The 13,367-nt window shown below is 35.0% G+C and overlaps 2 protein-coding genes across 2 annotated transcripts; one reads left to right on the top strand and one right to left on the bottom strand.

The window, feature by feature from the left end:
- The first annotated feature begins 7,056 nt into the window (after positions 1–7,056).
- On the top strand, positions 7,057–7,681 carry LOC111411404. The gene is made up of 2 exons (XM_023041939.1): positions 7,057–7,170; positions 7,298–7,681. The coding sequence occupies exons 1-2, from the start codon at positions 7,057–7,059 to the stop codon at positions 7,679–7,681; spliced, it is 498 nt and encodes a 165-aa protein (XP_022897707.1).
- Positions 7,682–11,865: 4,184 nt separating this feature from the next.
- Positions 11,866–12,333, bottom strand: LOC111411403. Its single transcript, XM_023041938.1, has one exon. It carries the CDS (start codon positions 12,331–12,333, stop codon positions 11,866–11,868), a length of 468 nt encoding a protein of 155 aa, XP_022897706.1.
- Between the last annotated feature and the right edge of the window lie 1,034 nt (positions 12,334–13,367).

Raw genomic sequence — 13,367 nt, 5'->3', positions numbered from 1 at the left:
ATATTAATAAAATCACGGCTACCACCACCGCAACCTCCAAATCCAACAACGCCATCGTTTAATCCATCTTCGATCCAACAAAAGTCACTTTCATCGTCAGATCCACCACCGTCGCCAGCCACCGCTACCACAAAACTCACCTCCACCGCCAGATCCACCACTACCATTGATCTACTACCATCGACAACAATCGCTACCATCATTCATTGCGCAAGTTGCCTTTGCCACTATAGCATTGCCACCATTGCAAATCGATGTAGGGACAAAGTAGTTGTTGCGGCGAAGCATCGCTTGATCTACATTGCAAATGATAGTCAAATCTCTATCAGCAACGGTGTTCAGCCTCGTGCACACTGCTCCGACGTCTGGTGGTGACAGCAAGGTAGAGAGAAGGAGAGTAGAGAGATAATTGGTTGACAATGAGGAAGGGAATGAATATTTGGGCTTGGGGTGTGGGTAAATAATTAATTGAATTATATTTTGAAATACAATATTTAAAGAAGAAATTATATCTACATATATTTTTCAATAATCAGATAATAAAGGTAATATTTCAAAAATTAGGTGTAACCCATTCCCACCCTACCCTACCCTACCCCAAACCTAATTCATTTTCTACCCAAACCGAAGGTTTTAGAAACTTCAACTTCATTTCACTTTTCTCTAGCTCAATCACCTTCCTCACTTCTACGACACTAACGATGACACTGTAGCGTGCAACCTAGGCATGCACAGCGATGCTCGTTGCCACTGTTATAAGCAGCAGCGAGTGTCACTGCTTCTTGGTACATTGTTATTATGTGTGAGATGTTGTGCTCACTGCTACTTTCTAGGGTGGTGGTGTGTGCAATGGTAAATTATGGTGCGATGATGCTAGTTGGGACGATGTTGTGTTTGCGATGATGTGAATCTGTGATAGTGGTGGTGCAATGGTGGTGGTGTGGTAGTTGGTGGTTAGGTAGGGTATAGGTGATGGTGGTTGTGGTTTGTTGAAGGCTAAGGTTGAAGTGGTGGTGGGGTGTGGATCTAAAGTAGTGACATATTTTGGCTGGTGTCGATAGTAGTGAAGGTGATGGGATGGGGGTGACGTTGAAGGGTAATTTGTGACCACTTAATTCGATAAGTTATGATCGGAAAATAAGTTGTGATCAATTACTTTAAAAATTTGTAATCGCTAAATAAGTTGTGATAATTGAATTTGATAATTTGTGATCAAGATAAATAAGTTGTGACCAATAAATAAATTGTAATCCATGAAAAAGTGTTATTTGTGATTAAATTGGTACTTGTGATCTTAATTTTATGTCTTCGTAACTGTAACATTCTATAATTTGTAGTATATAATTGTGACCCTAATATTATTGTAACATTAATTAATTTAATTAATAACTCCTAGTTCTTGAAAGAATTTCATAAGTTTGTCGATTATGAAAGTGTACTTTTAAATGTTTGTGGTTAAGATTGTTCCCAAATGTAAAGACCCATTCGCGCTCCGCCTGCCCTACTCGTCTCGTGCTGGGGATGGGGGCGTTTCTATGTGAAATTTGTACTTTTTGTCTCCAAGAACAATGAAATTTAATAAATCTATCATCGAAAACTTTTTAGTATTAAGTGATCATCACCGACTTTCAATTATCTAGCAAAACTTGTTATTCTCTCTATTTTGATCATTAAATAACGGATTTATAAACAAAATAAAATAAAGTTATATAACAACAAAAAATAAGGAAGAACTGCAAATGGAGTCCCATAACTATTTAAAAAGTACAAATAAATTCCTTTTAAAATAATTAAACAATACAAAAAAATAAGAAAAAAATTGAATGGATAAAAAATCCGCAACGACTTATCTAAAAATTTGAAAGCATACAAATGCTTTTATGTGGTTCTTTTTATTAGTTGTCGGAATTACTTAACTTGTTATATCAACGACATTAGATACAAGACATCTTTAAAATCATGCATTGGTCGTCTAGTCTATATAAATAAATCGTTACATACGTATGATCAATAACTCAGCTCTATGATATATTCATTTAATATATTTGACTTGTTTAATCGGATGATTTGAGTTCATGAAACTTTAAAAGTAATCTTTTAGAATTCCAACCTTATTTTAAATCATTTGAACCACATATTTTCATGATAGTCAATTCGATTAATGGTAAGCTTCCACAAATTGAAAACACATACGCTATCAATTGTAACTTGAGAAATGGGCTCCTTCAATAAATTCTAAATGAAAAATCTTTAACATGCCAACCAAACTAAAAAAAAAAAAATTGATAAATGTATAATAGGATGACATCATAACTCAAAAATGAATAGAAGTATAATAAAATGGCATTATTCGACATGACAACGATATAACATAGTGAGGTTTGAAAAAACACTACAAAATGGAGATTCTAATGATGAAGTAACTTTAAAGTATAGAGGAATTTAGCATAATCCAAGGACTCCCGTCCGGGTTTCCAACCAAAATGTTAAATGCATTGCTTCCTCCCCCAACTGCTTATGTCATTTTTCCCAACTTCCTTGTCGCCTGAATAACTGGTTTTGGAGGCATTTGGGTAGGGACTCAAGTCAAGGGTTCATACAATAAAACATGAATAAAATAAGAATATTAAGATCGAAAAAACAATTATTTTTAAAAGTATTATACTTAATCCATAAATAAATTAAATTAATTAATTGATAAATAAATAATTTAATTTATAGATGAATGAATAATTTATAATATATTGATAAATTATGTAAAGTGATTTCTAATCAAAACTACAAAAAAATAAAAAATAAAAAAATTGACAGATGTTGAGCATATCTTGAATTATCCTAGTGAAAGTGATTCATTAGTGGAATAACCTACTGACAAAGAAAGATACTGAATATGCCCACTAGAGATGATTACAGTTTGGATGATAACTGTTTTTTACTGATTGTTTCTCTACAAGTAGTCTTTCAAGAATCGCATCTTTAAAATAATTACTTTCTACAAAAAATAAAAATAAAATTCCAATATGCTCTGCAAAAAATTAGAGATGATGTTGAATTCGGTTTTAGTACCCAAAAAAAAAAAAGCAACTTTAAATGCATATTTAAAAAAAAAAAAAGAATAAAAAAGAATAAAATCAATTGAAAAGGCAGCAGTTAAGAACAAAGTTCATTAAGGTCATAAAATGATAGATTATGATAATTTACTATATGATTTTACTTAAATATCTCTATGATTTTTGGATTTACTCTATAAGGGTGTATATATTGTAAATTCTATTGAAACCTTGTAAATTAATATTTTAACTTCCATTGAAATGCAAGAGCACAAGAATGAACTCAGTTAATGACATCCATAATCTCATAGCTTATATCAAAGCTTTACCAGCATCATTCTTATCAAATAAGAAACCTCTAGTAATCTCTAGGAGTTGGCGATTGCATCGTTCGGCAACACCATTTTGTTGTGGTTATTAGCACAAAATGTTTGATGAATGATGCCTTGTGACTCAAGGAAAATATCAAGGTCGTTTGAAATATATTAACCTCCATTTTTTGAACGCAACACTTCGATAGTAGTAGAAAACTGAGTTGGGACCATAACGCAGAATTGTTTAATAACATTCTTTACATCACTCTTGTGCTTAAGTAAATAAATTCATTTAATTCGACGGCAATCATGAATAAAGATAATAAATCATCGCATACCACAAGAAGTAGAATGTTGAGATGGTCCCCATACATCTGATAAATTAAAGTAAACGGCATTGATGTTACAGTATCACTTTTTGGAAATTTAGAATGGTGGTTTTTAGCTACCGTCTCACGAGTATAATATTTTGATTCTTTATTATAAGACTCAAATAAAACAGGTAAAATATGCTTTATATAGCCAAATGATGGATGTGCTAAGCATTGATGCCATAGCCAAATTAGTTTCAAAAGCAGAAGTACATAGAGCATAACTAAAGTTACCCGACTTTTCCTCATCTCCATTACAAGTGATTGAAGACTTGAAGTAGCAGCAAGTGATGGTCTACTTTCTTGTATTTTAGCAATAAGCTCATATGCCTAATCGGGTCGACCACGAAGTTTCCAAAAACAACAATACTGGATAAATTTTTCACATATCCATCTCTTTTTGAGAAAAAATATATAGAGGTATACAAATAACTAATTGTTCTAGTTAAAATAATTATAGAAAAACTCCAAGTAACATATCAATCTGAAAGCCATAGTGATGTTTCCTATAATTAAGCACAAATCATGCCAACAAAATGTAGTTTTGACACCATTACAAAGTAATGAATTTTTGTAGGTAAGAATTGTGTCTCAATAGTAAAATATTTTTTCTCCAACCAATCAAATGATGAAGATAATGTAACTTTCCTTCAGTTATGTGTAGAAACTCATGGACAAATTGATGCTCATAAATTCCATAATTTATCCTAGCTTAACTAAAAATTTCGAAAAGATATGGACAGAAATGAGTTTTGCTCATTTTCTAGGGAATAAATTGCAAATGATCATTGTAGGATAATAATTGTAAGAATACTATTCCTGGTCAGAAATTGCAATTCAAGTTCATATTTGAGACGTAGAAAAATTGTTCTGGAACATACTTATGCGATAACAATTGTTACGTTTTTCTATTGCAAGTGTACAATATCATAACAAATAATATAATGGATCTTTGAATCCGGATTATTGTTTCCACGAGAATTATACTTTAGGACTTAATCTGATTTTTCTAACTCCTATTTGATGAAAGCAATCAAAGAATTATATGTTGTTGTGATTTTTAGGTTTAAATACTTGAAATTAATTAAAATGCACACAAAGATTTATTGATAATTCAAATAATGAACGAATATTAGGGTATAACAATTTCACATATTAATCATCTTTAAGTTTTAAATCAAGATTAAAAAATTTAATGTAGTGTTCGATCAATTCTTCTATTGTATTCAATCACTCCTCTTGAATTCTCATTGAGTCTATTTAGATACGTTATACTAATTTACCAGGTTTTACTATGTGGTCAAAACTTCAAACTCACTTTTCGATTCCTAAAAGATTCATAAAATCATCAAATTAGTGATCAAGTAATTCAATACATTAAACTCATACCAAAATCAACATATGTATAATAAAATAACAAGAATCTTGAATCAAAGAAATAAAGAGTTCTACATAAATTACATTGTTTGTCTTAATATGAAATTTAGCTATTCATAATGAAAAGGAAAAACAAGAGGTGGTTATGAATTCAGAGCACCACCGAGATGATCGAAATAGTTCCGAATGTACATGTTACCCCAGATATTTCACCCAAGAGATTTTCTTATATTACCGGATTTTGAATAAAGATGTAGAAAAAGGAGATTAATTTTGCACAAAGATCTTCTTCCTCTTTCAATCAATGTTTCAAAACTTGAATTTCTTGATTTTTCTCATTTGAGTTGCGCTATTCAATCTCTAATTGTATTCTCACACTCTCTCTCTCTTTTAATATATGGAACTCCCTTTCAATTGCCTTATTTTCTTGTATTTATAGCCGCCCTCATTTTTAATTTTTTTGTAGGATTTTTATGGGCTTTGCGTGTAATCCCTTAATTAAATATAAAAGTCAAAGCTTAAAACTAAGTCAAAAATGTCAAGTTTAGGGCCTGTTGGTTGGCCATTAATTTTGCCCTTTAATGAATTATTTGACCGTTGAAAATAATTCATCTGACAACCCATGTGCTTGCCTCAGAACCTTTTTCTTCACACTTTCCATTTGTTGCCCTTACTCCCCAAAGGAAAACGCAACCCGTCTTCTGAAACCGCCGACTACCCGACAACAGACCCCAGCGGCCGATCACGAACTGAAATTGACGGTGGGTTTTCTTCAATTGCAGCAGCCGGGTGACAATTCTTCCAGTTCTCTGAAGACCCAGACAGTTTTCAAGGGCGCGCGCACCACCGAGAACGCCACCAAATAATCCCAGTCGCCCGTCCGGTTAGCTACGTCCTCCACACTCGAAAGGGCGCCGACCACATGGATCCCACCCGCACACCGGTAGGTCGTCGAACACGAACTTTTCTGATTCCGTCTACTTGTTCGTAAAACAACAACTTACCCGGACATTATAGGGAGTTCAAATAGTTTCTAGTGAATTTGTTAAACTGTAATTATATGTAGTAATCAACTTCGTTTGATGTTTTGGACTATGATTTTGGGCAAAATTGATATTGTGGCAGTTCGAAATGCACCTGCCTTTGGGTTCGTATCTCAACTGCCATACGCATTGCGCTACCATTTTTTTCGAAGTAGGATTAAATTGTTTCTAGTGCATTTGTTAAAATGTAATTATACTTAGTTATCAACTTCGTTGGATGTTTTGGAGTATGATTTTGGGCAAAATTGATATTGTGGCAGTTCGAAATGCACCTGCCTCTGGGTTCGCATCTCAACTGCCATATGCATTACGCTAACCATTTTTCCAAAGTATTTGTTTGGCCGTATACTCTTCTACGAAATCTATCCCTTGACCTATAATACCATAAACTGAGACTAGAATGTTTTATGCAATTTCTAGAACATAGTCTTCGTTAAACCCCTGCGCTTGTGCTCTCTGCATTCCCCCTTAAAATGATAGCATCGTTCATTCGTCTGTTTCCAAATTGAACTTCTGCACAACATCTTTTACGTGTACGTTCTTGTCAAGTTCAAATTTTTAATCTGTAGCTATTTTACAGACTTCATATGCGTATAATGAATATTAACGTAAAATGTTTTTTTGCGTGATGCCCGGCTTGTCTTTGCAGTGTGGACATGGCCTGCCACCCAGCTCATTCGTTGCACAGGAGCTGGGTCAAGCCTCAGGCGCAAAATCTTATGCTCGATGGAATGCCTTGGAGACCCAAACATTTATTGTAGCCTGTGAGACCACCATTGCCGAAGGCCATCGCAACGGTCGGTGTTTTACGAAACAAGGTTGGGCCCGAATCTCCACGCTGTTCAACTCAGCCACTGGGCACAATTGGACAAAGTAACAACTACGCAACCATTGGGACGCCATGCATCGAACCTACCGACGTCTCTCTTATCTATTAAAGGGTAGCGGGGTCGAGTACAACGAATCCACCGGTCGAGTCGTCGCATCAGAGGAATGGTGGAACAGAAAAATAAGGGTAACTATTTCAATTCGCGGCACACATATTTCACAATATGTAACCAAACAATCCCATTTAGTATTTTTCAGTACATTTGGAATGCCTTTTTTCGTATCTTCCCTCTTTTCTATCCCTCTTTTCGCAGGAGAATAAATACTACAGGGAGTTCAAAGACAAGGATGTGAGTGAGATATACATTCGCTATCGTACACTTTTTGGCGACAGCTACGATGGGGAGAAGTACGCGGTCACGCCGACTAAGTTGTGCCGAACGGGGTTCGGGTTGTTTGAGGACAGTGCGCTCGAAGAAACTCGGGATGCAATCCCCGTCGATGAGGAAAGTAGTGGTTCAAGTGACGAGGCTGAGCAAATGCTCGGTGGATCCCGCTTAAACGTATCTGACACCATAAGCGGTGGTAAAAGAAAGTCCTCCGGTGCGACGCGACGGGGTAAGAAGCAAAAAAATCTGCACGCGAGCTGTCGTTCTCCATCGACCGAGCCACAAGTGCCGCAGAGGAAGTGGTGGTGAAGCTTAATACCATGATGGGCTCAAATGACAACACCGGCACTGCCTGTATAGAGGAGCTACTGGCGGCTGGACGGCTCGAACGGCGTACACCTCTATACTTTTTCGCTTGTGCTATTCTGGCGAAAAGACGTTGTCAAAACATGCTCGCCTTTATGAAAGATGTGGATGAGAAATTTGAATGGATTGAGTGGTTTTTCAATGAGCGGGGCAAGTAATTTCACATTTCACTGTACGCGTTACATTTACTTGTGTGTTGTCACGAAAAATTGTTTCCCTTTCGTACTCAACTGTCTGTATCCTTTTAATAATACTGTATAAAAATGTGCTGCTTGCCTGTGATGTGCAAACCGTTTTAGATTGTTCACCATGATCATTTCATCGTGTTAATATTTTACATGTGCAACATTTCAGGTCAAACTGCTTGTAAAATGATATTTTCCACGATCTTGCCTTGCAAAGTTACCATGTACGCACGCGAAAAGTTTGGACGTTAAAAAAAATTGTTGACACTTAAAACTTGTGAAATTTGAAAAACTGTCACGAAAAGTTAGGGAGCAGAGATTGGATCAGAACAAAAAGATTTTCTACACAAATTCACGTTTCACGAAAAAATATTCTTTGCAGGTGCACCATTATTGGTGCATTTCCTACAAGAAGACGGCTATAGGACATTGTTGCACAGAATCTCTTGAATATTTTTTGTAAGTGCACAATTATTGATACAGTGCGTTCAAATTGACAGCTACAGTACACCATTGCACAGAATGTACTCCCAGTCATTCCCACTTTCTATAAAAAGCCATGCACGCAGTAGAAACGAAAAAAATGTTGAGCTTGAGGATGTGAGACGAACTTGCGTTCCACAGAATTCCATATCTCGCTGCTCTTGTGTAATTTTACCAATTGATCATGTGTTGCGTCACAACTGACGTCAACTTCAACTGCGTTCTGGGGTCCGACTCAGATGATGAATGCGATGACGACCAGTTTCTCTACAACTTGGTGATCGATGCCACCGCTTGGCTTTCATACTGCAGAATCGCCGACGATGACGCAAGAAAATATCACTACAGGCAACAGCGGCGTATACGACGTTTTTCTTTCTTAAGGAACTGTCACATGTTCATGATGGAGGCCATGGGCTAGAATAGTAAGATGTGCTTTGAAGAATTTTGTATGTATCCTGCAATGCTTTGACATTTTGCTCATGTGTTATGCGATGAGCATGGGCTACTTACGAACCAGCATGTTGACATCTACGAGCAAGTTGGTATGTTCTTATACATATTAGCGCACGGGAAGGGATATCGACAGGTGACAACAATTTTCAACCATTCTTTGGAAACTGTATGTCACTACATTAAAGAGGTTCTACGTGCGGTCGTTGCGCTTTCAGTGCGCATGATTCGTCCCAGTGAGAACTACAACGACGGTGTCGAGCCACATAGACCAGATCTGAGCAAACATCTATTGTTTGAAGATTGCATCGGAGCTATTGACGAAATGCATGTAAAAGTTGTGCTACTGCGACATGATCGTGTAAACTTCATAGGGCGGAAGGTGTGCCGACACAGAACGTGTTAGCTGCTTGTGACTTTAATTTATGCTTCACGTTCGTGCTTGCAGGGTACTCTGACAATACACATGATGCGCGCATGCTTGCACGTGCTATCCATGATCCGGAAATACATTTCCCATTACCGGTCCCGGGAAAGTACTATTTAGTTGACTCCGAGTTTGCTCATCGGCCTGGGTATATGCCCCCTACAAAGGGTCTGACATACTTTACCATTTCTAGCAGTTTCGAGACGAGAGAACGGGACGTCGTCATAGATTTCAAAATGCATGAGAGAAGTTTAACTTCAGGCACTCGTCCTGCAGAAATGTCATTGAACGTGCATTCGGTGTGTGAAAAGAAATGTGAAAGATCTTGGATCGCATGCCCAGCTACCTATTCCGAACACAAGTAGCCATTGTAGTTGCGACGATGGGAATACATAATTTCATGAGGCATTCAGGAGTGGTTGACATTGCGTTCACGAGAGCGGAGGTGGATGAAGATGCAACTGAGGTGGAGCTTCCCAACGTAGAAGATGAAATACAGGCCGAAATACATGCACCGAAAATCCAACGAAGTGAGTGGGACAGATTTCGAGATTATATGGCACAGCAGTCATGATGCCAATACGTTTCTAAAATATTCAAAAGCCTTGCATGTACGTCTTATGAAAATGTTTGCTTTCTTGGGTGTAAAAAGTGAAATGCAGTAGGGGCCAATTATTGACCATCCTTCAGGAAAGTATCATAGGTCAAAGTATTTCCCTTTTTTAACGTGTTTACGGTATGCTTTTCCTCGGTACAATGAACTATATTTTTTTCTCCGGACCTACACAGTTGTACAGTGTTTCATACGAACAATTATTCGCGTTGAAGTCGTATTTTTCCTTCATTTCGAACACACCCTTCACTTTACTCGTCGCGTAACAAATGTTCACCGTGCGATTTCAAATTTTTTGTACGTAGCGCTTCGTCATAAAATTAAAATACTTCTATTCGTAGACACTCTCGAGAGCAGTTGATATAGTGAAATGTTTCCAAATTCAAGTTTTTTTATTTTTCGAAGTTACTTTTTTTGAAAACATAACCTATTTTCGTACAAAAGTATTTTATTATTTACAACGAACATATACGCTAGAATTAGTGTACAATTGAATTTCAAGATGGTCTTTATCATTTTTCATTTTCGAAATTTTTTTGGAAAAATTCGATAATTAACGTGAAGTGAAAATCACCGTCCGCATACATTTTAGGTTCGCGTAATGTTACAATTGCTGCCGGATTTCTGTGATAACCTTTTAAACCAATACGGTGGGCGACGACGGAGGGCCCAGTTCATGTACAATAATTGAAACACGTTTGGTGGGGATGTGTTATGAAGTATTGGGAAATGTGTAAAAAATCAATTCATTTGACTTTTCAATATGTGGAAGCTACCAAATTCCTGAATGCTTGACAAAGGGTAAAGTTGGAAACTTAGGATTTTTCAATTCAAATCAAATGATAAAATATTGGTGTAGGTCCCACATTGATTTGATGGAAAAAATGCATTTGAGATAAAAATGGGAACCAAACGGGGGCTTAATATATGCGCGCACAGAGAGAGAGAGAGAGAGAGAGAGAGAGAGAGAGAGAGAGAAGCAAAGAAACCAACTGACGCAAAGAAAAAGGAAAGAAAGAAGAAAAGAAAAAGAGGAAGAAGAAGTGGAAAAGAAAATAGGAAAGTTGCCAACGTGATTAGAAAATAAGTGGTTTATCCTATTAAGCCCAAATTCTTCAATTTCGACAAGTAAAATGTTACTTATTCAAAAGTTAATCTTATTGAAAGGGAATTATTGAATTAAGTATAGTAAGCTATGAAATTAAGTTAAAGGGAAGAAAAATAGCTTAAATGATTAAAGAAATTGGGAAAATTGCCCAAGTATAAAAAGACTAAAATTTAGTATTGCCTACTTAACTGCTGAACTTACTTAAAATGATTAATTGTTAATCTAAACATTATATCTTATATCAGGTGACGAATATCTAGACAGTTTACCAACCGAGTTGATTTTGCATACATAATTAAGTGAGTGGAAAACTAAAATATTTTCAATGTTTGGTAATTTAATTATTCTATTATATTATGTACAGTTATATGTTCAAGTACAGAATTATTATAGAAAGTCTCTTTTACTATGATTAGTAGTAAGTATGTGTGTTGCACGTCTTATGTATCGATGAATGATATACGCACTAGTTTTGAATTACTAATACCATTTTTTAAAATAATAGAAATAATTGATATTGATAAAGGGAAAATTACAATTGACACACACTTATCAAATTATGTATATGATGTGAAAATGTTGAATAAACTAAAATGTAATAATATGATTGCAATAATACTTCTTTGTATACAATATTTTTTGTCAAGGTCCCACATGTTTTCTTCTTTTGCTTTTACTAAAACTTTTATTGTTTGCATTGAAACTCCGCGAAAAATTGCGATGTATAGTTGCCAATGAGAGGATACATGTTCAAGAAGATATTTTCCAACAGTAGGCAATGTTTGTCCTTGAGCATTGTTAATTGTCATTGCAAAGCATAGATGTATTGAAAATTGTTTCCTCTTGAATTTGAATGGACTATCCTTCATCATTTGCTAGAGTTAATGGGATGCGTGAAAGGATGACTTGTTTTCCAGAATGTTGTCCAACGATTGTTTTTGCATGAATAATATGTTTCTTGAAATCACTACAAATCATTCTTGTTCCATTGCAAAGACCTTTGGATGGGTCCAGATTCCTCAAAAGCATCACTGGACAATTTCTTTTCAAGATTAACTTATATTGTGGGATACCATTTGGCAACAATATATTTAGGAACTCCTCTTGATAAAATTGGTTTGTATCATCTATTGTGTCGTCAAAGCTAACAAATTTTTCACTTTCTCTAGGAAATAACCCAATTAGTTTGTCATTGAGGCAGTCAACATACTCATTTTTGGTTGAAAGAATTCTATGTTGTGTCATATAATCAGAAGAAGCTTCATTTTCTGTTAAATTCGGGAACGCTGCATTGATCAAGTGTAATTTTGAAGTTTCATCATTCATATTGAGTATTGGAGGTTGATTGCTCTTATTTTTCCATTTTTAAATCGGCATTTTTTAATTCTCATGCATGGGAAAGAATTTTTCGATTGTGTCCTTAAACAACGTAGTTTGAATCTTACTACCCTGAAAATATTATTAAAAATTTGTTTTAAAACTTCAACGGGGTTATTTCTATTGTTGAAGATCTGAATGGAACATTTTCTGAGTATGAATACTTTTATGATCCACTCTTTTTCAAAGGCAGTTGTTTTATAAAAATATGATCGCAACTTTTATTTGGTGACATCAATCCAACAAATATGAAAACAAATTTAAGATATGACAACAAAAATTTATATTAACAATTAACAAAACGGAAAAAAGTTAATATTTTTCAAATTAAATTGATGACCTGACTTATTTTGTTGATCTATTGATGAATCATACCTCATTTCTGTGAGTGATTTCGACGATGATGTATTCATCTGTCAATGTTGCCATCATTCAAAATTAAACAATTCGTGATACAATTAAATCCATGATATTAGAAATCAATTTGAAATTCAAATCTAGATAAATGATAACCAAAAAAAAAAAAGAAGAAGAAGAAAAAAACTTCACAATGATCATCAACTTCGAAATAGATTTTGAGAAACTTTAGCATTAGAAAAATTGCTTTTATTACAATAGTTCTTACCCTTTTATGCTGATTTTTTTACTTATAAATTTTGAGCATAGAATAGAATGAGCAATATTGGTTTTATAGCTATAATGGCATGGGGGTAGAATGAGAAAGGTTGGTTTTGTTAGCTATAATGGTCATAATTATTTTCATATTAAATCCTAGCCAATTTTTTTAAAAATATTTAATTAAAATATAATTATGTTATCTAATTACCAAAGTTAATAAATAATATTATTTTGTTAATCAAAATATGTCTAACCTATGTTTGCCATTAATGTAAAGTTGGACTTACACATTTTAATTCTTTTTTGCCACATAAGAGCCTTTCCATAAAAATTTTAAGAGCAAAATAGTCAGTTGAATATTAAGT

This window comes from Olea europaea, chromosome 15, assembly GCF_002742605.1.
Source record: "Olea europaea var. sylvestris chromosome 15, O_europaea_v1, whole genome shotgun sequence".
Taxonomy (NCBI): Eukaryota; Viridiplantae; Streptophyta; class Magnoliopsida; order Lamiales; family Oleaceae; genus Olea; species Olea europaea.
This window is presented reverse-complemented; position numbering and strand designations above follow the sequence as displayed.